The sequence below is a fragment of the Pituophis catenifer genome, unplaced genomic scaffold, assembly GCF_029215685.1.
Source record: "Pituophis catenifer annectens isolate HBS135680 unplaced genomic scaffold, rPitCat1.0.hap2 SCAF_8, whole genome shotgun sequence".
Lineage (NCBI taxonomy): Eukaryota > Metazoa > Chordata > Lepidosauria > Squamata > Colubridae > Pituophis > Pituophis catenifer.
The window spans coordinates 55892662-55920154 of NW_027256888.1; the positions used below are offsets into that span (position 1 = coordinate 55892662).

At 34.6% G+C, this 27493-nt stretch overlaps 1 protein-coding gene across 2 annotated transcripts in view; it reads right to left on the reverse strand.

The window, feature by feature from the left end:
* The window catches only part of LRBA (LPS responsive beige-like anchor protein), a 369838-nt gene that overhangs the window by 279536 nt on the left and 62809 nt on the right, over positions 1-27493 (reverse strand). For both annotated transcript variants that reach the window (XM_070948936.1, XM_070948937.1), the window contains 9 exons: positions 16085-17107; positions 15232-15407; positions 13692-13845; positions 11195-11375; positions 10526-10656; positions 9239-9346; positions 8195-8333; positions 6242-6689; positions 1065-1195 (listed from right to left, as the gene is read on the reverse strand). In XM_070948936.1, the coding sequence (XP_070805037.1) occupies positions 1065-1195; positions 6242-6689; positions 8195-8333; positions 9239-9346; positions 10526-10656; positions 11195-11375; positions 13692-13845; positions 15232-15407; positions 16085-17107 (2491 nt within the window). The remainder of the gene's footprint in view (positions 1-1064; positions 1196-6241; positions 6690-8194; positions 8334-9238; positions 9347-10525; positions 10657-11194; positions 11376-13691; positions 13846-15231; positions 15408-16084; positions 17108-27493) is intronic.

Genomic DNA, 27493 nt, shown 5'->3' on the forward strand with positions numbered 1-27493 from the left:
GGATTGTTTCCTATTTTGAATCGGCATGAATATCATCTCAATAATTGAATGAAGGTATTTAATTGATGCATAAGGCTAACAATGGGCAGGTAAAATAATCTCTAGAGAATCATTCCAAACCAAGGTTTCATACAAATAAAAAGGTAGAGAACATAATATTTTCTTTCAGCAGCCACTAAATTATCAAAATAGATATTGCAATAGATAGATAGATAGATAGATAGATAGATAGATAGATAGATAGGTAGGTAGGTAGGTAGATAAAATAAATGAACTTCAATTTCAGCTTTGTTTATAGTATCGAGTAATTTTATTGGCAATGAACAAGTAATCAGAGCTAGTTGCTTCGGAGGTTAAGGAATCAATCTAGAAACCCGGAGACCGTGAATACTACTTCCACCTTAGGCACAAGCCAGTTGAATGACCTTGGCCCAATCACTCTCTCAACCGTAGGAAGGAAGCAATGTAAACTATTTCTGAAAAACCTTGCCAAGAAAACTTCAAGGTCTTGTCCAAGCAGTCTCTGAGAATCGGACACAATTGTATGAAGGAAAAAGCAACCACAAATAACTACCAACATTTTTTGCATTTCTTTTATAAAATATGGAATTCTACTAGAAGGGAGGATGTTATAATCCTAGGCAGAATATTTGCATATTACATGTTTAAGGAAGATCCAGGACCACAAATGAATACCAATGCCTATTCTCACTTTACGTATAGTATTAAAAACTATTTATATGGAGAAGAGGGGATTTGCTCAGAGGTCTCCATCTTATTATTTGAAGTCCATATAACAATCTTTGCAGTAACATCAGCACTGAAATTGAGGACATAATACTTACCTAAAAGAATTCTAAGAGCCACATTTATAATAAATAAAACAAATAAATAAAATGTTAAAAAAGATAAAAGATCAGTACTTAAGATTCTTTTAGCCAAGGAAACTCAACTTTGCAATTTCATTTGGGTGGTATATGATGTTTCAGTAGCTGAATTACAAATATATATCATATTGCTTTGTTATTTTATTTTGCACAACTCATCTCCATTCTCTCACTTACTTGGAGAGCCTCCAGTTACATCTGGAGCTTGGGAAGAATCCAAAGAAGAAACCACACTAACAGCATTTGTAGGCACGTTAATTGTAGCTGCAGATGAACTCACTGACTTCTTTGGTGCCACAACCACACTCCTATGACAGAAAAGATGTAAGTTACAAAGTATATTTTAAATGCTTAAGAATGGCTAAATACAGTAGATATTTAAAATATATAATAAACTCATATTTATGCAAAGAAGTCGAGTTTGAAATTCAGATATTACTTCTCTTTTCTCAGAATTGTCAAAATTTTATTATATGTTCTAAGGATACCAAATTTTTATTAAAAATCTGCTAATTTTAAAAATACTCTGAAACACATTCTGATTTTACCCTTTTATGTCAACACTTTACATTATTTCTAACAAAAACTACACAAAAGTACTTTTAGGGAAAGTAATCATCACTAGAATCAATATGCTTAAAACTAAATAGACATTTGCACAAGAGTTTAAATAAATTGAAGACTACTAAACAGAAGTTCAAAATTAAAATAAACTGGATCAATATATGTTGTTAACTTTATAAATAAGTTGCTATAGAAATGACCTATGAAATTAGTGTTCTAACCTAAATACTCAGAAATATTCAAAACTGAATATAGTCCATGTTTCAGGCATCATTTATATTAGAAAGAATAATTGTGGCAAACCAGTTTCAATTAAATAGTAATGTTTTATTCCAAACATCTAAAATATCCAGTTAACCATACATAAAAGACACTTTTAATTGCAAGTTAGCTCCATAAACATGCAATACCCCTGTTAATGAGCTAAGGAATACAGTTGATATATATTATGGACTCCCAAAGCAGTGCTTCTTTTTAATTACCTGGTGTTAACTATAAGCCAAAAGTCTTCAACATTCCATTTATTTAATCAATTTATTCTGTTGACAGTACTGTTAAGTAGTGGTAGAAAGTATTCCCTTAATAGCATTAAAAATATGCCGTTTGTAAATAAAACACATTAATGCTGACTCCAAACTCAGATATATAATGTAGAAATTTTCTAGCAGCTTATAAATTTATTAAAAAGATAACTTTATTTTTTCCCATTTTAAGTTCCACTGATTACTGTAACTAAACTAGGCTTGATTAGACATTCTGAATACTATGAATGAATGGGTATTCACTGGATGTTATAGTGTGCATCAAATTATTACAAGGGTGACTGCTAATGTTAACTATACATTAAAATATGGAAGCAAAAGCCACCTGAGCCCTAAAACCAAGGAATTAAACCATAACTGTAGATATTCTTCACGTGCACATAAATTTGCACAAAAACTTATTAGGTTATAAATTCATATTATCAGAATATGAGCTTTGATTTTCACTTTAAAAACAATTTAAGATTAAAGACTATAAATTTTAGATGTATGTTAAGTTTATTATGATTAATATTTTAATTTTGAATGGTCAGGGATAATACTTAATAATGGCCAAAAAAAAGTACAGAATTTTTTTTTTGGTACATCATTTTGCTACATAGAAAAAAATGCAGTATTTTTGCTATGCCATGTCAAAAGTTAAAAGTTAAGATATTGTGAGTATGTGAGTGGCAATTATCATAGTACTTTGCCATGGATCCTGAATCATTAATTTGTAGCAAGGATGAAGTAGTGTTACTGTCATTCAATGAAAAAAAATGCATTGGTAGATGTATGAATGAAAAGAAGTGGATTTGTTGGATTATGTCTTTAAGAGATACAGGTATCCATGTGAGTGTAGGAATATGTGGGGACCCTACAAGCTCTACTTAGCATCCCAAGTCAGGTAGTTGTTCATTAATAACAGATATGAACCCATTATTAAAACAAAAACCAAAGTGGTTTTTAAGCCCTGTGGCTCTGGAAATTCTTTTGGCTTTTTCTTTCCCCCCACAGCTGAAGCCTAGCCCAGCCTGGTCCAACATCCAGGCCGAATATGCTTCATCAGCAATGGGAGCAAGAAGGGGGTGAAGGTCACCTGGGATTGTGGAGTATAGGCCAACAGAAAGCCAAAAAGCCTTGGTGGGGTGGGGGGGGGGGGTGATAGGCAGATGACAGAGTTCGAAGCACTCCTAGGGCCGTAAGTGTGGGCAGGCTGCCAAGTGGCAAATATCTGTAGCGCGGATATAGGATGAGGGTGAAGGTTCGTTCTCCAAACCTTCACCCTCAGGTTGCTAAGTGCCCACTTTTAAACCAATAATTAAAATGTCCATAACGTTTTCATTATTTATTTCATCTGTTTCTTCAAAACTGATGACTATTGAAGTAATAAAAGTACAATTTGCATAATTCAATTAATTTGCATATTTGACAGACTAATGAGCCTGTTAGGATAAATACATAAACATGCTAACATAAAAACATTTCAAAAACTCTGAAATACCTTAAAAATAGGAAAAAGTTTGCCTTCAAATCTAATTTTCACTGCAAAGAACAACTATTTCTAGTATTCTTCTTTTTAAAGAACTGAAAAATGTAAGATCATATTTCAGTACTTTTAATAACTATACCATAGATGATTTTGCTTAATTTATTTTATTCAGCAGGACTTTAGATAATTTCCAACATTTCTATTGTTAAAAAATGAAATAAAGTAGCATTTTTGCCCCTGGAAGTCTATAGAAAATAAATACGGCAAATAGTCTGTCAATTCACTGTCTCTACTTCTTTAATGAAAAAACCAGACCAGGCCTTGAACTTTTATCAAGATAGATCCCTGGCACCCACTAATCACCAGATTGGATCTCCATGTAAGATAAAAGAGTAGTTTTGAGTATGGGAATAAGCACACATCATCTTCTTGTTTGCAAAAATCCACAACCTGCCAGCCTTTCAGCTAGGTCTCACTCACGTAGCTGTTACTGTATATTCTCCAGCTATGGCTGAAAAGTTGATAATCCTTAAAATATGAGGAGAGTTTTGATTTCTGACACAACATTCCTGAGATAAATGTAGGATCAGAGAGATGCTTTGAAATTCCCAGAGATATTTTTCTATATAACTGCTACATAGGAAAAAAAAAATTAACAAGATTTTTTCTTCCCCTCACCCCAAAAATTAATTCAAATGCCCTGTGTTCCACACTAGACAATACATTAAATATAAACCAGATACATTAAGTTCCTTAGAGCATCCTGAAGCCAACTTGCTCCAAGTTTCCAACTGTAACGTTAGTATTGTGATATCCCCGGAGATAAAACCAGTTTGTTTCCTGAACAACAGGTCATAACCCATTCTACCCAATATCAACATTAAACTGTAGCACATGCGTGTGCGCACACACACACACACACACACACACACGTATATAATCTGGAAAAAATGAGAGCAGACAATGGGACGAGTTAAAATCTAAAATCACATGTTAAAATCTTACAAGAAAATCAATTTTACAAAGTGCTGGTTTTAGTTTTTGCCCTTTTAATGCAGCAACATTATATTTTGTATTCACCAATGTATTCAAATTAATTTTGATCACTTTCTTCAATCTGCATAATAACTGGAAATTTAGAAACTCAGTAAGCAAAGTCATACACCTATATAAAGCCAAGAATATAGTTTATTTTAATGAAACATGAAGATGGTTTATTTTCATTCAAATGAATAAAATTGAACAATCGAGCATTAAAAAAACAACTTTAGTCATAGAAAGATTTTCACTTGTTTTATGGTTATTTTTCCTTTCACAAACACTGCCCTAAATTGTATTTAGTGTACAAGACAATATGATACTAACTTTTTATTTTATTTATGTATTTATTAAATTTATATGCCGTACATCTCACTAATGTTATTCCATTAATTGATTAATGCAAAGTGTAGAATGCATGTGACAAAGAGGTTAATTTAATTAATTGTTAATTGTCAATTAAATTATATTATCAAAGAATTAACAATCCTAGATGCTAACTATAAATATAAATTGAACATAGAATAGAACGATGCGTGTGCTTGGTACAGCAATACACGACATTAACATTCACTTTACTATTATACCTACTCATTATAAAGTAAATTATGACCCAGAGAAGCATACACCTTCTCATGAAATTCCTATTCTTACAGTTCTTCCCCAATAAGTATATATGTTTCAGTCTACAGTGTCAGTGTCCTTTTATTCTAATAAAGTTTTGAAAGTAAATCACATGCCATGCAATGAAGCATCAGAACCAATATATTATACTCTGCAGTCTGGCATAAAAACTATACTATCTTTTATGTCATTCAACCTCCTTAAAATTGCAACAATACTTGCTTCTGAATTTGTTTATGCTTATGCTTCTGAATTTGTTCCCTGTGATGCAAAAAGTCTTCAAAACAGCACAAAGCAATCCTGAAAAACTAATGTTGATTTTCCTTTCTACCATCTGCAAAAACTTGTTTTTTATTATTATTATTTTTTGTAACTTTTATTTTCACTAGTTTTTTGTCACCATGGCTAAATTATTTGCATTCAATACGTCAATATGAAATCTCAATCTAAAAGGTTTTTACTATGTTATTCTATGATTGCTTTACTTAAAAGTAGTCTATATTTCTTAAGTATATCTTGGTGATTTGGATTCTAAAACTATTTTTTAAATAGTCTTCACTATGAGGCACATATTGCAAATAATTAACATTTTTATGTGCTTTACCTTTACATTACAGGTAGTCTTCATTTTGTAAACATTCATTTAGTAACCGTTCAGTGTTACAATACTGAAAAAGTGATTTAAGACAGTTTTTCACACCTATGACTGTTGCAGCTTCCCTAGGTTAGATGATCAAAATTCAGACACTTGGCAACTGGTTCATATGGTTGTAATGTCCTGGGGTCATCTGATCACATTTTGTGATCTTCTGACAAGCAAAGTCAATGGGGAAGGCAGATTCACTTAACAACCGTGTTACTAATTTAACAACTGCAGTGAGTCACTTAAGAACTGTGGCAAGAAAGATCATAAAATGAGACAAAATTCACTTAACAACTGTCTCTTAGCAACAAAAAAATTGGACTCAGTCATAAATCGAGGACTGCCTATACTATACTTTTAGATTTATAAAATATATTTGCAGGTATGCACATTTCAGGAAAAATACTTATTTTTTGTTTAAAAAGTTATTTTATATCTCATTTTATATAGGCCAAGGTTTAACCATCCTTACCTGTCAAAAGATTGGAATTGTATTGGTTGTGCAGTGGCACCATCACCAAGGACTCCAAGAAAAACAGGTGGAAGAACAGTAGGGTCCACCGTGGCCCCATCTGCAGGAGCACTGACCAAACTTCTTAGGATGTCTTTCACATTGACGTTTTTTGCAGTTTGTACAGAGGATGCAGTTTTGCCATCAACCTCATTATGTACTTCATTTTTATTTTCTTGAGATTTATTAACTTCTGAAGAAAGAGTACATAGTATTTCACTGATTGCATCTGGACCTGTACTTATACTCTGTCTTTCTGGTTCAGTAACCATCTCAGAATTGTGTCCTGATCCAGAATATGCTTTCTCCTGAATTCCAGAATCCCTTCTTTGTGGAGACGTCACATTTTCTGACTGCTCGGCAGGTTCCTGACTTAAAGTAGTAATAGCTTCAGATTGTTCTTCCTTAACTTAAGAGATATATAAGATATAGTATAAAACATCAGAATTACTTTCAAAGTGATGAGATTATTTTCTAAACAACTGCTGTTTTAGCAAAAATTACAACAAATATCTGTTCTTAAAGTTTTCTGTTCTTAATTCATCATTAGACAATACTAGGGATTACTGTAACTAAGAATTCCAACTAGACTCTATGCTAGAGCAATTAAAATATAATACTTACGAGGTCTCTTTACTTACTCAGTTATCAAATATTAGGACTGAAAAGAAACTGGTTAGGTAGACAATCTACAACTTGTCAAAAAGAACACAGTGAATCTAGAAAACAATTAAAACTATAATGTACAGAATATCAGGGTCTGCTATAATGGGTTCCAGATTCCATCCAATCTTGCTATTCTTAGAAAGTTAATTTCCAGCAGAATTATCCAATTTGGGAAGTATGTCGATGGCTTCTATATCTCTTTCCTGCCATGTGGAACTTCGCAACTTTGAATTTTCCAGTCATACAAATCATACAAGCAAAAACAGCAGGACTCTATACTTACAAACAAAAATGGCAGGACTCTTTACTTACTAATAAATCAATGCACAAATTTGTCTATTCCAAGCTATTTATCTACTTGACATGATCAATTTATCCTTCAGCTAAACACATTGTTACACTTAGACTGCATTTCTTAAAGTGTGATTACACACTTTTTTGCGTCGTAGGGTGGGTTGGACTAGATGACCTGCAAGGTCCCTTCCAACTCTGTTAATCTGTAATCTAATCTGTAATTTATATCCATGTATGAACATAAGGTATCTCCCAGTTAATTTCTGAAGGACATTGATCCTAGTTTGTGTTTACTACTAATATATTTTTATCTATTAAACTTGCATTAAACCAATGAAATATTAAAAAATAATGTTCTGGACAGTAAGCAAAAATGGATGATCAGTTCTAAGGTTCTCTGAGGGCTAATAAACTAACTCCATATTTAGAAGTAATAATCAGAAGTGTTTAACATCAATTTTCAAGTGGCAGATTAAAAGTAATCTTTCAATTCATATTTTTAAAGTACACATATGAAAGTCTATGTTATTAATAACATTTTTCATAATCAAAACCAGTATCATAGATCTATGAATTATTCAGAATGTTAACAAAGATTATTGTGAATAGAACCTAATCTAAAAATAAAAATATTCACCATTATGCCCCCAAATTATATATATAAATAAATAGAACAGTCCTATATTTCTATCAAACGTATGCTGTATGAATATATTTACTGAATAGTAGTTTCCAACCTGATCTGTATGGCCTGCTAATGATTTTAAGAGTATTCCCCAACATCAGCAATGTTGTGTGGATTTCAACTACCTGTTTGAATTCTCCAAAAAGCATGGCAAATACTAAAAATTCTAGGAATTGAAGACACATGTCTTCAAGTTGCTGAAATTTATAATTTTATGGATATCCTACTCTAATCAATAAAGTATATTTCCAGGTGCCTACAGTACTAACCTATTTTGGGTGACTGAGAAGGTTGAAATTGCCTCCGTTCATCTTGAGGTTCCAAAATATCTCTGTATTTTGATACCATGAGTACAGAGATAAAATACACTACAGCCAAAGCCAAGAACTGTGCCTGTTTACTGTCCTCCTAAAAAAACGAAAAACAAATAAAAATTACTTTATTGTCCTATACTAAGACCTGAATTACACATTACTATCACAAAATAATTTCTTCAAGGAAATTACAACAAAAATATTTACATGGATTTATTTATTAGGGCTGTGTGAATCACATGAAGCAAAGTATCCCTTCAAGTCTGTTGCTCGATAAAACAGCTTATCACAACTGTTTCAAAGAGCTCCCCACAATGTCTTATGTTGAGTACATAAGCAAAGACTCTTTATCCAGGAGTAGAAGTGGAATTCAGAATTCATTTAAAATATGCAGAAGCACATTTAGAACTCTCCCTTTTTGCTCATTTAATTCTGGACTAAATCCTGATCTTTGCTAATCACATATGTTGATAAAATAGCAGAACATTTCGTTTTATAATTTTGAATGTTCTGTTATACAGAAACTTCCTCTCATGTAGAAACATTCTAATCTAGTCAATTGATATATTATTCTAGTTTTATATTTGAGTGAAGTAAAGCATCTACAGTTTCAGAATTGGGAAATGTTCTGTTGGCATTCTATTGACATGTATTGGTGGTGTATTAAAAAATATTTGAACTCATTCCAGTCCTACTTTTTAAATAGAAAGAACTTGGGTTGTCCTGATGGTTCAACTATTGTAGGAACACAGTGATAACATTCTGGTTTTTAATACATTCCAATTAAAAAAAATTCACAAAATTGAATTCACCTGCAGAAACAACTGCTAATATGATCTTAAGCTTTTCACATGATCTCAATTCTTGATTTGCTATTCCTACAGTATTTTACAATTCTTGTACATACACTCTTAGATTTTGGTATCATTGGATGGTGCATAAGTTTAACAACTATACATGATTATTAAAAGAAGGAATTAAGTAGGAAAAGTTGCTCACTATATCTCTGAATACCACTGCACGGAGCCGATTAATATCCATATCCTGTAGAAGTCTGTCAATATCTCTTATTGGAGAAATTCCTCCGGTTACAATATCAACTGGACTCTGTTCAAAAGAAAAAAGGGGCATGTATTATTTAATTTTAATCTATATGTCTGATGAAAAATCAATTAAATTGTAGTTTTTCAAAAATTTATATACAGTTTGAAATTTAATCATATATCTGTAATCTTTAGCTGGGCAAAATTATGCATCATAAGGCAAAACCTTGTCAACAAATGTACCTCAAATGGGCTAACTTACAGAATGCCAAGATCCATTACTTCTGAGAAAATGAAATTTGAAGAAGTTAAAACTACTTCAGTAGCTCGGCCATTGCCATGGTCACATGATCCTCATTTTCAACATTCCATAGCAGCTTCTCAGCCACTCACAATCCCTCATTCTCTCCCACAGAGGAGGGAAGAAGGGTGGAAGGAAGAAAGAAATGGGGAGGGAGGGAGGGAGGGAGGGAGGGAGGGAGGGAGGGAGGGAGGAAGGAAGGAAGGAAGGAAGGAAGGAAGGAAGGAAGGAAGGAAGGAAGGAAGGAAGGAAGGAAGGAAGGAAGATATCTGAGGGTCAATGCCAGCTTCTCATAAAGAAATTCAATGAGGAGGTCAAAAGGAAGTGAGAAGTTGCTCCTGTTCCCACTGATTTTTTGTCCACTCATGGTCATTCTGTTTTAGGTAATATCTGAAAGGACTACACATGATCCTTATTTAAGAAGGTTTCCTAACACATTCTCACAAGCCAAGCCAGGGAAGCTTGCAGGGAAATTATGTAACTGTGGCTGATGGCAGACACTGGGTTTGAACTTGCTACTTTTCTTTCTGGGAAGCTTGCAGGGAAAAAAGTCAATGGGGAATCTTGCAGTCAAGGCCACAAGCTGCTCGGGTAGGTCTCCCCAACCCCACACTTTCTGCCAGTCCCGTTGCACTCATGCCGTGCTAGGCAGCCTTGATCAACAGATCATGGTTGTCTAGTAATAAAATAAAACTGTGCAAGGAAACTTAAAGTATTTATGACTTACATTTAGTACATCTTTCTTCCTGAAAAGTGACAGCATTTATATGTAGAATTATTACATTGTATATACAACTTAAAATAAATGTCTAGGTAATTAAACAACCATACTTGATTTTTAATACATACATTAAGATAAAAAAGTCACATAAATGTATTCATTTGGATACAGAGGAAAAAAAATCATCATTTGCCAGTATTGATTTTAAAAAATCCACTTGCCTTTGCTCCAGTCCTTCCTGAGGCTATAAGGCTTTGTATTGTTTTCTGATGCTTAACATTTTCTCCACTAGGCTTCATTAACATATGCTGTTGCTGACACTCCAAACAATTTCTGACGGCTACCGCACATACTAAAATGAAAGGATACATTTTAGGGACTGCTGAATTTTAAGCAGTGCAACCTGCAAGTAAACATAACTAGCCTAAAGAGAAAAGTATCTCATAACAATGTTGCTGCAATCTGATTTCCAAAATGCCCCATTCATCTCCACAATATTCTAAGGGTGAGTCATCTATTTTTGTACTGGATTTTTAGACAGAAAGCAGTTTCTGATGTTAAAGACACAATATTGTCATGAAGCATCTAGAACACTAAATGGTTCTGAACCATCTACTTGCAGAAATACATGACTCATCTCTGGAACATTGTGATTGGCTATTCTAGATTGTTTTGCATATAAGAATTTCCAATTCCTTTTAGAAAGGAAGAAATAATTCCTTTCCACTCTGCAGAACTTTTCTCCAATCAGCCTTTTTATATAAATGGCCAGTAGATCTCTAGATGGGTACAGGGGCATTATAACTTTGATAGGAATTTTCTTTGTCAATATATTTAAGATAACTTATCAAAGATAAAAAACATCTCAATGCTAATAACTATTTGCTTACCAAGTCGAAGACATTGCCGTAAAATTCCACCAGATGACATATTTTTCTCTGACTCAATTTCAGTAAATCCAAGGGAACTTGCAAAGATCAATACATCCACAAGGCTAATTAACCTTTGAAGGAATGCTATGGAAGCTTCCACTGATAATCCTTGAGTTGGCTCAATGCTTTCTAATTCATGCTGGAGAATGGAAAATAATTTATTTTTATATACCTTCCCAAATTACCATAATCTAATGTGTGCTATGGTTGTGTATCAGGTAGATCTCACTTAGCAACTGCCTCAGGCAACAACTATTTGAAGCTACAATAACGAAACAGGGGTACCAAGCTAGTAAAGACTCTAATCAGGAACGCTTTACAATAGCCGACACTAATATATTCCTTTCAATTATATTCCCTATTGTTTGCTTCCTGACTTTCTTGTAATCCTTTCCTCTCCAATAAATATAAACTGAAACATTAATTCCCTTTTTGCTAGTTATCCCAGCACTAGGGTAAGCATTCCAAAGGATGAGGCAGTGGAGAAAAGGGGAAGCTGCAATAAAATTGTAATCAGTCATGGTCACATGGTTTTTCACAGTGCCTATGGCATTTAGCAACTAAGTTACTGGTCCCAATTCTGGTCACTAAATGAAGACTAGCTGTTCAAATGGAATTGATGGTTGACATGTCTCAATTTATTTGTCCAACAAGCTAGGAACTAATGACAATATGAATAATAAACACTGGTTCAAATTACTGTTGAAACAGGATGATCTCTATTTTCCCATTCTAAGAAATTAAGTGGGTAATGATTGAAGGAAGTTGCTCAACAGTAACATGTTTGCTCATATTCATTTAATACAATTCTCTTAAAAGTCAATTAAGGATTTTAATATTTTCTTAGTGTTTTAATGATTAACTCTTTTCTCAATGTTTACCTTAATGTTCTCTAGCTTTTTATCTGTTGTATTGATGCTTTCTGTGAAGTTGCTGTGATTTATTATTTTATATAATTTTAATATTCTGTAAAAATACAGTATATTGTTCTAATAAATAATACAAAATAATATTTTTTCTTCCAGAAGTTTTTCCTGCAAACGCAGGCTCTGCTTCTTCTTCTTCTCCCTCCCCACCCCCCACTCCCAATCAACTGGGTGTTGAAGGAATTGACCATTGGCTTATTATCTGAGCTTGACCTTGTGGGCTGAAATAGATGACTGGCCTAAAGTCACCCAGCTGGCTTTTATGCTATACTCTCTTGGTTCTAGCTTTGTGCCTTAATCACTAGACCAAATAATATAAATAATTTCTATTACTTATAAATAATATAAAAGAGAACTGTTTCAAAACTGGTTCCATGAAGAAGCAAGTATAACTTTAAATGACCTTGATTGCCTAGATACCATAATAAACAAACTTTAAATTACTACAGAGAAAGATCTGAAATAGAAATAAAATGGACAAATATTTCAACAAAATTGTAAAAACATAATAAGTCAGAATGTGATTGTAATTTCCAAAAATTAGTAATCTAGTGAACAGTGATGGACACATTCTTGGGAAAGAAAAAATGATTAAGAAACATGCCAACAGCACAGATAATCTTGTTCCCTTTAAGCCTTTTTCTGGATACAAAAATTCCATGTCAGTTACTCCCAAAACCCTCTGTAATTCCTGCCTATTCCCCAGAAAGGAAATTTATGACAGCACATCACACATTCTTGTTTTCAGCAGACAGTCATGGTGCCCTGTTATATATAGGCAAAGGAACTGCATCAAAGTCATGGTGTCCCTACGGGACTTTTGAGAATAAGGGAAAGGGATAACATATGAAGGTAAAGGTACATGAATAAATGCATATGTTATTCCTTAACTGGCAATCTGTTCCAAAAATTTGTGAATCCTGTCTTAAACTAATTATGAAATGTCCCAAATTATTTTATTATATGGTAGACTTCATCAGTAAAGCAAAAATTGCATTTATGATAAGATTTTAACAGCAAAAAAATTTAGAAGGGCCAAAAACACAAAATAGGCTACCACGCCAATCTGGTATCCCCTTCAAAAATTGTTTCCTGGTCTTGGAAGAAGATATATGCAGAGATGATAAACTAGTATGTCATAAACGTATAAATGGCAGTGCTTCAATCACATGGTTGCAACTGTCATCTTACCCTTTTGCTCTTCTTACATATGCCCCTGGATGATACTTAAGAACATGAGCACATTTGGGCAAGAAAGGAAAAAAAAACAGACTGATTCCAAGTATCTCATCTTTAACAGACTTAGATTGGATCTGAGAGAATGTTTTCATATATCCTTTTTTACTCAAGGAAAAGAAAGGCAAAATGAAGTCCTTGTCACATAATTCAGTTTTTTAGTGTTGGCTCACAGAATAAATCCCCCCCAGCAGAGCCCTAAGCAAGCATACTTGAGCATAATTTTAGTTTAATATAATCCAATGTACAAAGACACAAAGCACCACTTGTGTATTGGAAACTGAATTTCTTACCGTAGCAGATGTAGCAGCTGAAAGCAAAGGTAATATGCCACCACAAGCCATAATCATATTGTCCATCACTTGAGAGACAAGATGAATTGTGTTATGTACAAAGATGACATTATCACTGCTGTTCACGAAGTCCATCACAGTCTTGGTAGAATGACTGCTCCAAAATAAAATATACAGGATATACGTAATTTCTCTTGCAGTGTTACAAAGTACTTATTTATTGAAGTATTATTTACTTATATCAACAAGAAATTTCTCCTGCAGCCAAAAATCACACATCAGCATTCTAAGTTACCAATGCATCTTCATCTTAACTTGAAAATGCCCTCTTCTTATCCTTCTAATTTTCTCCAGGACATAGAACTCCACAAACTATGTTTAAGTATGTGATGAATATTTATTATTAGCAACCCCAATTATCTAATGTCTGCAAAAAACACTGAATAAATTATCAGATTTCTCTTGAGGGTCATTTAAGACAGTGAGATGGGTGGTGCTTAAATTTGATAAAATAAATTAATAAATTAGATTTGAACTCATTCCCCCTAAGAGGAAAACAGTAATTTATAAAGATATTGCACACTTCACTTTCTAAGCAAAAAGAATAATAAAAATGGAAAGCATGAAGAAATTTAATTCCTGTTACAACAAATAATTGCAATAAATTCCTTCTATTTCTTGGGCTTTCAACCAAAGTAAGCACTGCATGTGATTTAATACATTTTCATTTTGGTCAATCAATAGACTAAAACTGATGAGTTGGGTATCCCAGAGGTGCTTTTTCAAAAGGCAACTGGACTTTGTTTTTCCCTGAAGACATTTCACTTCTCATCCAAGAAGCTCTTTCGGTTATGAGTGTTCAGAGTTCACTCAGAACTGAAGAAGCTTCTTCGATGAGAAGCAAACATCTTCAAGGAAAAATGAAGTCCAGTTGCCTTTTGAAAAAGCACCCTTGGGACAACCATGACCTGGATGACTGAGAAACTGCATAGATATGATAAGTAGGGTAACTTCAGATTGGACAGTTAGACAATAGTCCTTTCTATTCATATCTAATCTCTCACAGAACATTTTCTAATATTTGATTCTGTTTTTTAAATAACATCCTAATGCTCAAGGGAATGTCTTGTCCAAATTCTTTTCAGTAATGCTGGGTGTTGCTGAACCTCATTTTTAAAAAGCAATCATAGTGTTTCAGTAAACTAGAACAAGTTTGAAAGGAAAAAACAGCTTACAGAATTGAGTTTTGAAGAAGCATTATTTTCCTGTTCAAATCAAATAAAATCACAAGGGAGAAACATATAGAAAGAGTATATTTTTTAATGCAATGTGATTCTTGAATTATATGAAAACATTATTTAATCAAGATTTGAGATGTGTAGCATTTCAGAAGATGCCAATGCAACTTGGTCACAGAAGGCTCCAATTCAACTTTGAGAACTCAGTTATATATTACAATTCATCCATCTAAAAATATAGTTCAACTTTTTTTATCTAATTAAGACACAGTTTTACAGTAAACCGCCTAAGATTTTTTTACCTTCTCCACATTTGTACATCTGTTTCTATAGAAAAGAGAAGATCTGTAAGCAAGCGCTGATGCATTGGAGACCATCGGAATTCAGGGATACGGAACATGGTAGATCTAGAATCCTTCCTCTGCCCATCTGCAGGAGTTGCTACATTTTGATCTGATGAATCATATTGCCTAGATGTCTTTGTAAACAATATATATCGAGAGAGATAAGTCAAGCTGAAGATCACACTGAAAATTTCATCTGAGCCTTAGCATATCTAATTCCATGAAAAGCTGTTCATACTCTACAGATATGATATAGTCAATACTAATTTTATAAAATCATGATTATTTAAGGACTATGCCTAAGCAATCATATCAATTCTATATACTACTTAGCAACTATGCCACCATCTCTGCCAGCCAAGGTAAGAATAAGCAGCAGCTAGACCTTACCACATAGGGTGCATATATTGCTGCTGCCTGTGATTTTCCTCCTTTGAGGAAGTGTGATGTAACTTGATGATTATCCATTGGAAGGTATTTCTGCAGGAGGGAAGCACTTAGGAACATCACTTTAATTAGGAATAATGCATAAGTGATGCAAATCGTGCATGCATTCTATTTTTAAATTATTAAAATATTTTAATAAAAATTAAAATTATGTGACATTTTAATCTCAACCTTATAATATTTGCAGTTAAAACATCTAATCTATTTAGGTCACTTTACAAATCTGTTAGCATTCATAATTATAACTGCCATAAAAAGTTAGCTAAGTAGACAGACATTCTCGCATACACACACACATTCACACAATCATGCTATCTGGTAAATATTTTTAACTTACTTAAGTAGATAGTAGTGATAAACCTACCTCAGAAATGGCTCTAGGAGGATGATTTACTTCTGGATTTGCATGGGGTTTTAATTCTAATCTTTCAGTATCTGATGCAATGCTGGAAACATCAAGTCTGGCAATTTTCTTATCTGAAACAATTATTGCTTCTGAAGTCTGTGGTTGTGTGCTATCTACAACTGTCTTGGTTTGGGGTTGATTAGTATTTTTGTCATCAATGTTATTCTCAGTGTCTGAAGTTGACTGAGCTCTGTTTATTTCAGGACCGCTGATTTCTGGCAAGCAATCCTGCTGTTCTGTTTCCACTGATCCTTCAACAATTGATCCTTCAACAATTGATCCTTCAACAATTTCAGGTACTACTTCTATTGAAACAGGTTCTTTTGAAGAAGCAGTGCACTGCTGTACAACGGAGGTTACCTGGCTATCGCACAAATCATTTTCCTCAATGGGTTTTGGAACACATTGTTCTGATGTAAGTGCCAGATTAGTCTCCTCTTTTAAATCAACAAAATCTTCATCTTCCTCCACACCTTCTGGTGTTACATTTTCTAACATTTCTGGACTTTCTAGTGTTTCAACATTTTCTAAAGGTGATTGTGAATCACTGGTACTTATTTCTTTTTCTTCATGGTTTATTCCAATAATTTCAGCAGTATGTTCTGAGCTCTGTTTTGTCACTTGGGCTTGAAGGGGAAGATCCAAACTAGGAGTTTCATTTAAATCAAGAGTTTTCTGAATGTTTTCTGATTTGTTTTTTTCTTTGTTTGTTTCTAAATTACTGTGTTCTTCAAAATCATGTAATCTACTTTCATCTTTCAAAACACTGTTGTTCATGCGTCTGTTGTCAATATCAACTATAGAAGTGTCAGCTTCTTTTTTTTCAAGAAGATGGAGTTTCTCTGTAACTTCGGTATCTTTACTAATACCTGAAACTGTTCTAATAACGGATGATGGACCAGCACTGCAGCATTCGTCTCCTTTCTCTTCATATTCCCTGAACATCCGAGAAAGGTTCTGTTTATGTATTTCAAAAGTTACCTTTTAAAAACAGAACAGTTGGAAATGTTTTAATTTTAAAATATTTAATGTTTACGACTTGCTATATTTCTCTAGTAATATATAGAAGTTGACAGAGTAATTGTAAATATATGCACAGTAACCATAAAAATAAGTTAGATGGCAATTACTATATTTCGGTTTAGCTTTAATGGAGTGAATTTATGGGTTTCATGGATACAGTATGTTGTAAGCTACCAGAAGTGGTAGAATAAAAATGCTTAAATAGATAAACCCGTATCATTGTTTAGACTGAACACTTAATCATTATTTTTCTAGTTAAGTTACCTCAAAATAAATCAATGTTCAATTCTAGAAGCATTTGGGCTGGAAAAAGCCATATATCATGCCTTAGCCAGCCACATTTCCATATCTATTTATAAACATCCTGTACTCAACAATAGTTCTTTTTATGCATTTATTGTAGAGCAACGAGGACAATATTTTTAATATTAATCCACTTATTCAGTTCCAATTGGATCTTTCCTTAAAGTTAAATTGAGATTATTTCATGGTCCAGGCATTGCCTATATAAACGGTTGGTGGTACTTTATGGGGTTGTTAAGAGCTGCAATATTATTATTAGATTTTTATTATACAGCAAAGAGAAGAGAAGAGAAGAGAAGAGAAGAGAAGAGAAGAGAAGAGAAGAGAAGAGAAGAGGAAGAGGAAGAGAAAGTGGTTGAGGCTGAGGTAAATCTGACTCAGAAGAACCATATCTCAGCACTAGAAGCATAGCACCACAAGGCCTGTTGCTACTGCTGACATTTCAACTATGGATACTGAGCACCTAGTCTGCAAACACATTGTTACTGACACACCAAAACCAAAGAGACAGAAAAACATCAAATTGTGTTGACAGCACAACTAACCTTGCAATCAAAGCTGATTAGCTCCATCACAGTTCAGAAAGAGATTCAAGTATATAATATACATACTCTACATCATTTAATTTCAAATATACAATTTATATCTGGGAAAAATTAGATGTCAACTCATAAAGCATCGCAAAATATAGGAACTACATCTGTGATAGCCTGGGCCTATATAAATTATCATGCCAAAAACATTTCTGCCTTCTACTAACTTTAAGCCTTTATCCATGCCTGACAATATCTTAGATTAGAATCATTTTAATTTGTAAATCTTCATGCTTATACAAATTTTCTATACATTCCTAAAGTATTTTATGGCTCTTGAACCTCATGCTCTGAACTAAGTCTTTGCCTATCAAGGTCACCATGGATACCTTTGCCAATGTCAACCTCCAACTGTTATTTTTTTTTGTGAACAGGACAATTTTGAAATGATAAAAAATCATGAGAAGCAAATTCTGCCTTTACATTGGGAATTAGAATGTATACCATTTTGTAAGAAAGGTTTCCAGGCATGTCACGTTTCAATGATCTGTTATCTGTCCAATACTGAGTTTATATCAGACAATTCTGGCTCTCTTTTTCACTCCAACATTCTTGCTGCTTCATCATTGTCTTATATATAGCAAATTTTATATAGATATTGTAAGATATCTATATCTATATAAAATGAAAGACTATTTTTATACTCCAAATATTTAACATATATCTATCATACTTATTTTATAAGTATGTATAAGTACTATAACAATTCATCTAACAAGTATGTATGTGTATGTATAAGTATAAGTACTATAACAATTCATCTAACAAGTATGACACAAAATATTGTTAAGGTAGCAGAGAGCCTATGTTTTAATTTCATCACCAACATCACAGAAAACAAAGAAAATGATGAAATCCATAGTGATCCAAATTTCACAACAGCTGTTCCTGAACCAAAAATGAATCAGTATTTTCTCCTGGTTGCTATCATGCATTTTTCCATTTTGTTCACTCTCTCTTATCTATGTCAGCAATATATTTTTTTCATTCATCTTGACAAAGGTGCAGTGAACTGAGAGATATATAGCTCAATTTTTTAAGATTCATTTCCCAAAGAGCTAACCTAAGCCCTGTAGAGTTTTTCATCACCTAACTTGGTATCTGCAGCCTTAAATATTCCCTTAGGCAAACGAGTTTCAGGGCAATATGCTTTGACAAGGAAATTCATGGACACCTCCTCATTCAGTAACAGAGTATGTATTCTATCCTGAATTTCTGTAAAATTGTATTATTTAATGGATATATGAAAAAGGAACAAATCACAAGTTAAAACTTGCAGAACATCTTTTTGGTAAAATCAGCATTTTATTAATAAAAGTACATTAGTATGCACAATTTCATTTTTCTTCAGAATGCTTATAAAATGGACAAAATGGCAAGGTGTTTAGAATTATTTGAGGTTAAAATATGTATGATCTCAAATCCAGATTTCCATGAAGAACTCTCAAGATACAGTTCAATATTCAAAGCAGATGAAGTCACTGCAAACAGCTTTAAACTCAAACTACTAATCCTTATATCTATTACATCTATCCTAAACAGCAATAGCTTCAAAATCAGATTTTACATACTGTAAATGTCTTGCTACAGTTGCTTCATCAATAGTTGTAGCAACAGATTGTGACAGTTCTCTCTGAAATTGTCTTCCAGCCACTGCTGCATATTGACTACAGCAGAGTTAAAATGTTGGAAGCCTTAATTGCTTAGTATTTTGGACAGGAATTATAAGATTGTAAAAATGAACTGAAAGCAGTACCTCGGAAAACAACCTGGAAGAAATGCTTCTCTAGGGATGTGAACTTTGCCATTGAATGTTCTTCTCTAGAATTCACTATCTCTGCCAACCACATGAAAATACAACTTAAAGAAGAATTTCTGCCTTTCTAATTCAAAGATAAATATTACAGCGCTCTCCAGAATTCCAAAACACATAAGAGAAATTGATCATTTGATTCTTCAAATATTTTCTAATCCATAAAGATCTATGCCACAATTCATCACTACATAAAGGAAAGTAGCCTCTTTTTAGAGTTTAGGCAAATCAAGAAATTATATGCAACATTTGTTAAATTTCTAATCACCAAGAAGATATTCTGCTAGTTATGTAAAATAAGTTCAATAGATCTGACATCCACTGAAAATGATTTGTATTGCATATTGAGTTTTTATGGAGGACAAATATGTTTGTTATTCACATTAAGAATAAATAAGGTAAATGACACTTGATTTTTTGTGGCAAGACAACTGGATAGATGTCACCCATTGTTACACACAAAAACATGTTTATTTCAGTCTCATGCTTTAAAATAAAAGGAAAATTAATGGCTTTAATTATTATCAGCATTAGATCCTGGTTCCTAATACCATTCGAACTGAACATGACATGAATTCCGGTTGCTGTAAACTTGCACCGACAACTTGAAACCTATTGTGTTAGCCAAGGGAATTTCACATGTACCTTATCTTTAATTTTATATTTCCCTTTAGGTATTTGCAAATGTGCAACTGATAATTTAGAATTAATTACTGGGTATTGCTTTAAATTAGCAAGCTAAAAGGCCATTCATTAATCTTCACAACCATGTGATACCTAATCTATAGCTATTTGCAACATTTGGAAAGCTCCTCTATGCACTACCAGTTAGGACAGTTTCAAGCTAATAAGTACAAGATTCCCTCTACCATTAATTTTAACTTAATTTGACATTCAGCTCACTAATTGCTAGACAGAAAGATTAGAATGTACTATAGAAAAGCTAGGATGATATATTCGGCACTAGAATCAGAGTATAAAAATGACAAAAAGTTAGTGGTTTATAATGATTTAGTTTCTGTTATTCATTGTATCTTTAATGTATATCACATCAAAGATGAAGTCAAGATTCAAGGCAAAAGAAGACTGGGCATTCACATAAGCAAAAGGACATTAATTTTGTGGAGTTTGTTTTAATTTTACAAGATTTCCTGGCAAAATATTTTATTTTTTATCTTAATGAGAGCTTTATTGACCTGTTTTTCCACCCTCCTAGGAGCAATGCTAACAGCTCAGACCTGGAAACTCTCCACACCATTCAGAAAACAAATCAAATTTGACTGTAGGCACCAATACCTGCTGATACCAATCCCAAGAAATCAGTCAAAAAGAAACTGAGGTCCTGTATACACAAAAGCTTGGCACTTTCCCCAACATAACAAATCATTTAGCCCCCCTACTGGCAACTTACTTATTATACAGATCAAAAGACTGTTTTAAGTCCCAACATTGAATTTAACTGTCAGAACACAAAGAAGTTATGTTTACCATTATTATTGTAAAATAGTTTAATTGACAAGATTAGTTGCATCATTTTTAAGTATTGCGTATTGTGGAAAATGTTTTTCAATACAATAAAAGCTATCCTATCTGTCAATTAGGTTTTTTACAGAAATAATATGTTCTATAAACTCTGCCAAAGTAGTGAAATACAGGCAAGTATTTGTATTTTAGTGATACTGTACTTCCACAATGTATTCCAATCCTGAGTTATATACACTCAAACCTGTAAATTACATGTTGATATTATGTATTAAAATCATGGAACAATAGTAATTTTAATCAGTGTTTAAAATTTAACTCTGGGAGTATATGATACAACAATCTTAATAGCGGCTAAGGTGGTCTAAATCTATAAAAGTTAAAAGTCCACTTGGGAGCTCTATTGTCAGTATTTTGTGTGATGTTCCATTTTTTAAGAACTGGAATAGATTTACAGAAAAAATTACAAACAAATATTATGAGAAGATGCTGAGAGAAATGGGAACATTCAGCCTTGAAAAGAAAATATGGACAAGACAAGATGGGAGAGAGAGAGAGAGAGAGAGAGAGCTGCAGTCACACTCTTCTATTATATGGTTTTTAATATAAGATGGTAGTGACCCACAGTAAGGATGAGGAGTAATAAATTTAAGACATTCTAGAGTATTTCAGAGATCTTCCTGGTGACAAAAGCATTAACTATCAGGAAGTGCTGAGGTTTCTCTTCCTTTTCTGGATATATATAGAAGAATAAGCAACATTCTAACAGCTAAGCTTTAATTTGCATTCCTGCTTTTACAAGAGGATTACACTCAGTGCCATAACACCATGATTCTTTCAATGTCTTAGTGATAATGTCTAATTTCAGTATGTTCATTATATAAAGACAACACTCAAACTATTATCAATGCAGCTGGGGGTTCTAACTTGCACAGAACAGCATAATGGAGAAGAAATATAGCGTACATACGCTTTATTACAAACTATGTGACAACATGTGTCAGGGAAGTGGCATTGTACAAATGGCATTCAAAGCATGGATTTCCCAAAACTAGCATGAACGTGCTTATGTAGGAGTGGGCCTTCAATGAATTTGTAGAATATTAACCAAAAGATATCAAAACAACTAGTACCATTAGCATAGAATGCTGCATGTGAGATGGGTACAATAGCTAATTACAATAACCCCAGCCTGGAGTAACAATGTAAAGTTAATATCATCAGTGAAAGGATTTCATACCTCAAACTTTAAGATGATCATACACAGCAGCTTCATATACATGTTAAGAGAGCAGGGACGAGTGGAATCCCATGGCACCCCATAAAAAAGAGTTACCAGACTGATCTTTCATCCCCACTACTACAGACTGAATCTGCCCACTGAATAAGGAACAGAACCATTGTAGAACGACGGAGAGGGCCCGTCTGGACTACTGTAATGCTCTTTACATGGGGCTCCCCTTGAGGAGCACCCGGAGGCTCCAACTGGTCCAGAATGCAGCTGCGTGGGTGATTATGGGGGCGACATGGCGTTCCCATGTAACACCTCTCCTGCGCGAGCTGCACTGGCTTCCAGTGGTCTTCAGGGTGCACTTCAAGGTTTTGGTTCTCACCTTTAAAGCGCTCCATGGCTTAGGGCCTGGATATCTACGAGACCACCTTCTGCCACCGATAACCTCCCACTGGCCAATATGCTCCCACAGAGAGGGTCTCCTCAGGGTGCCGTCAGTCAAGCAATGTCGACTGCGACCCCCAGGGGGAGAGCCTTCTCTGTGGGGACACCCGCCCTCTGGAACGAGCTACCCCCAGGGATATGACTGATCCCGGACCTCCGTACTTTTCGCCGGGCTCTGAAGACTTTCTTGTTTCAGCAAGCCGGGCTGGTTTAAGATTTTAATTGATTAATTTATGGGTAAGGGATTTTAAAATTGGGAAGCCAAATTGGATTTAATTATTTTTTATACTGTATGTATTTTAACCCTGGCTGTTCACTGCCCTGAGTCCTTCGGGAGAAGGGCGGTATAAAAATTAATTAATTAATTAATTAATTAATTAATTAATTAATTAACAAGGCCTCCAATGTCCAATCCCACTCTGGTAAAATACTATGCTCAATGGTACTGAAAGCTACTGAGAAATCTAAAAAGACCAAAAAAGCTGCCCTGTCCCAACCAAGTCCTGACATATGTCATTCAGGAGAGCAAACAATGCTATCTCAGTCCTATGTCGAGACCTGAATCATATCTGAAATGATATGAAAGAGTTGAGAGGAAGGAGACTTCCTTTCTGCTTTCTTCTGGAGCAGAAAGAAACCTTAAACAAGAGATGTCTGTCTAAAAACAAAAATCAATATAAGACCACGGTAGCAGCAATGATAGTTTGTACAGACAGTTTATGCAGATAGGTTTCATTGGAATAAAATAAATTTGATTAGATTTCTTTTTTATATTTCTATATTTTATATTTCATATTTTAAAATTGTTGTTACTGTTTCTTATTCTTTTTTTTTTTGTGCTTTGTATAACATTGCTTCCTTACAAAGAGTATGCTTATTAGCTTGTGATTCTAATAAAAGGAGGAATATGGCTTCTTATATGTCCTTGCAGCATATTAGATACAAAAGAAGAAAATGGTCAAACTGGAAAAGAGGGGTACAGTTAATAGCTGATAATTCCCATCTATAATGAGAGTAATTATTCTAATGGAATAAGAAAATGCTAGCTATAAAAACAAATAGACAGGCCTCGTGGTGTGACCAGAACAATCTGGAACTGAACACACTCAAAACTATAGAAATGGTGGTAGACTTTAGGAGAAACCCTCCTATACTACCACCTCTTACAATACTAGACAACACAGTATCAACAGTAGAGACCTTCAAATTTCTAGGTTCTACCATATCTCACAAACTAAAATTGACACCCAATATCAAAAACATCATCAAAAAAGCACAACAAAGAATGTTCTTTCTGTGCCAACTCAGAAAGCTCAAACTGCCCAAGGAGCTGCTGATACAGTTCTACAGAGGAATTATTGAGTCTGTCATCTGCACCTCTATAACTTTCTGGTTCGGTTCTGCAACCCAACAAGACAGACACAGACTTCAGAGGATAATTAGAACTGCAGAAAAAACAATTGCTACCAACTTGCCTTCCATTGAGGACCTGTATACTGCATGAGTCAAAAAGAGGGCTGTGAAAATATTTACAGACCCCTCACATCCTGGACATAAACTGTTTCAACTCCTACCCTCAAAACGACGCTATAGAGCCATGATGGCGAACCTATGGCACACATGCCAGAAGTGGCACACAAAGCCATGTTGCCAGCCTGCGCGGCATCGCCCATTCCTCTTCTGGGTTTCTGGGGCACACATGCACACCATCCAGCTAGTCTGCTGGTTGCTGTTATGCATGGGCGTGCAATAATCAGCTGGCCTTCACATGTGTGGAAGTGGCCAAATGAAGGCGCTCTCGGCTTTCTAATCCACGATTGTGCGAACAAACGCTGAATCAATCAAAGTCAGTCCATCGGATGAGGTGATCAATGCTTGTTTAATTCGCTAAGCACGGAGATCAGGAAAAGAAAAGTACGAATGGTCTAAAGTCGGCGCTGAGAGCAAATGCCGCTCAGCGCCGTTTAAATAAGCCATGCCACCCGTGCCCAATCCCGGCAGTGCGTCTCAGCTGTTTAGTATTTTGGCTGCTACTTCCTGCTTGCTCTAGCCGGGATAATGCTGCTCCTAAAAGCCACGATGCTGCCGATCCATCGTCTTGAGGTATATTCCCAACTTGTCTTTGTATGTGGTACCACCACCACCATCACCTAGTGACCCGCCTTCACCACAACTGAAGCCTAACCACCCAGTGCCCATTCCCCCCTTGAATCATTGCATGATCATCGTGTTTGTGTGGCGAGCCATGGCTGGGCTCGACAGGCTTGCTCTTAGTGCAGGTGCGCACTGGCCATGCTGTCGTCACCTGAATGCAGCTCCGGGACATCCATCCCTTGCCAGCCAGGAGCGCTGCTGCCAGTCGCTCCCCTGCGCCCGCCCACCTGCTTGCCTTGTCACCGCCACCGCTGCTGCAAGGAAAGGCCCTGAAGTTGCACTGCCTAGGATCCACGTGGGCTGCCACAGGGGGAGACCAGGTATGGCTGGACGCTGTCCAGAGTGCGAGGCTGGCAGGAGAAGGAGCCCTCGCTGCCTCTTAGCCGGTGCGAACAGCCTGCAGCAAGGATGGGCAAGACGGGGCTTCCCTGTCTCTCCACATGAGCAGGCTTGTAGCATGGCCCCAGGCCTGGGAGGGGGATTGAAGCCCCGGCATGCCTATCCTTTCCACTGTCACCCCATCGCCCCCGCCACCAGCGCTTCTCATGTTACCGCTTCCCTCTCAGTGGCAGGAACAGCCAGCGGCAGGTTTCAATCCCTCCCCTGGATTGAAGCCTGCAATGCATTTTTTTATGTTCTATGTTATCCCCTTAACATCTAAGAGGTTTTAGTGTTTTGTGAACCTGTTTTGGGAGTAAGGAGAAGTTTGGCTCCATTGCAACAATACCCCAAAGTAGCAAATTTCCACTTATTTGGGGGCTAGTTAAATATACTTGTATTTGATGATTTTATCACTTAGAATCGATTGAGAATCAGATAGCTTCTAGCAAATGCCATAATAGTATGGATTGAAGGTTCATAGAAATATTCAAAATGTTTCTTTCTATAGTTACAATTATAGTTCATTTACAACATTTTCCTCTTGCACAAAATTAACTAAATCTGTATTATTCTTTAATATCCAGTTTAAACATCTTTCATATTTAATTATATATCTTATAATTTCTAGCCATTCTAGTACAATATAACCTGCCATTTTTTCATACCCTCTATTCTTCTGCTCCTTACATACACTTCAAAGTAATTCCCATGAAACAACAGCAATTCCTCAATTTTTTTTTATTTTAGACACAAGTAAAAACATATGAGATTTCTCTCTTTTTCCCTTAGGTGCATTTAACTATAATAGTAAGGACCTTTTGCAAATTATATAGCTTAAAGGTCACTAAGGTATTTTTAGTGTGCTCTGTTATTTCTTTAATTTTTCATTTTATATTCAATAATTCCCTTATTCTATTTTGAAATTACTATTGGGTGTTTTACATTTTGACCACTCACTTCATTTTAGACAGCAAAATTGAAATATGTGAGTAGTCAATCCAAAAATATAATTTTTATGATAAAAGCCAACATATGTAAGCAGGAACTTCTGATGTTGTAGAAAGTTTAGGGGGAGTCCTGCAGATATATTGATGGGGAAATGCATTTTTATAGTTATGGGGTTAACCCACTAAGGATATGGGATAGCTGTTTAAGTTAAGGGTTATATGTTAAATTTTTTCCATTATTTTTCCAATCATGGCTCAAAATATTATTCTTATTTTACAAGAGTGTTTTCATGTTTTAAATTCTAAAAGTTTATATGAATTCTGATCCTACTCTTCTATTCCTCAAGTTATTCCATTGGGATAAGAACATACCAGGCTTTCAAGGTCTGCCATTTTCAAACTCTACGTGGCAAATCTACGCATTTCAAGATCCATCCATCCTCTTTTCATACCTTCAGACTTTTTAAACTTTCCCCATAATTCAATACAACCAACAAATCATTTTTGCTGGTCTTCTCTTTTCAATCTGCTTGCATCTGCAAGCCTGGGCATGTCAAGTAAATAACTATATAATTCAACTTAATTTTATGGACATCAGTTTCACAGAGTAATAATATTTGGCATTTAATCAATCTTATATTTTGTCAAAACATTAAATAGAATGCTAAAATTTATCCCTTGTTTTAATTTATTGCATTTGAATTCTCAATTCTTAGGGGCTAAGTAATTTCTAACTTAAAATTACATGTGACATAAATTACTATATTTGTAAGCATTTTAAATATATAGTGATCCAGCATTCAAATTGCAACTGAAAAATAAATATATTTTTTTCATTTTGCGATTAAAAATAATTATCCAAATTACTTTCAAAATATATTTTCAGAAAATGAATTCACTTTAAGAAGTTGCAAGGATTTAGCAAAAATAAAGAAGACATAAACATGCTCAAAACTGAAGAAATGATAGAAGAATTTATCACAATAGGAATATAGC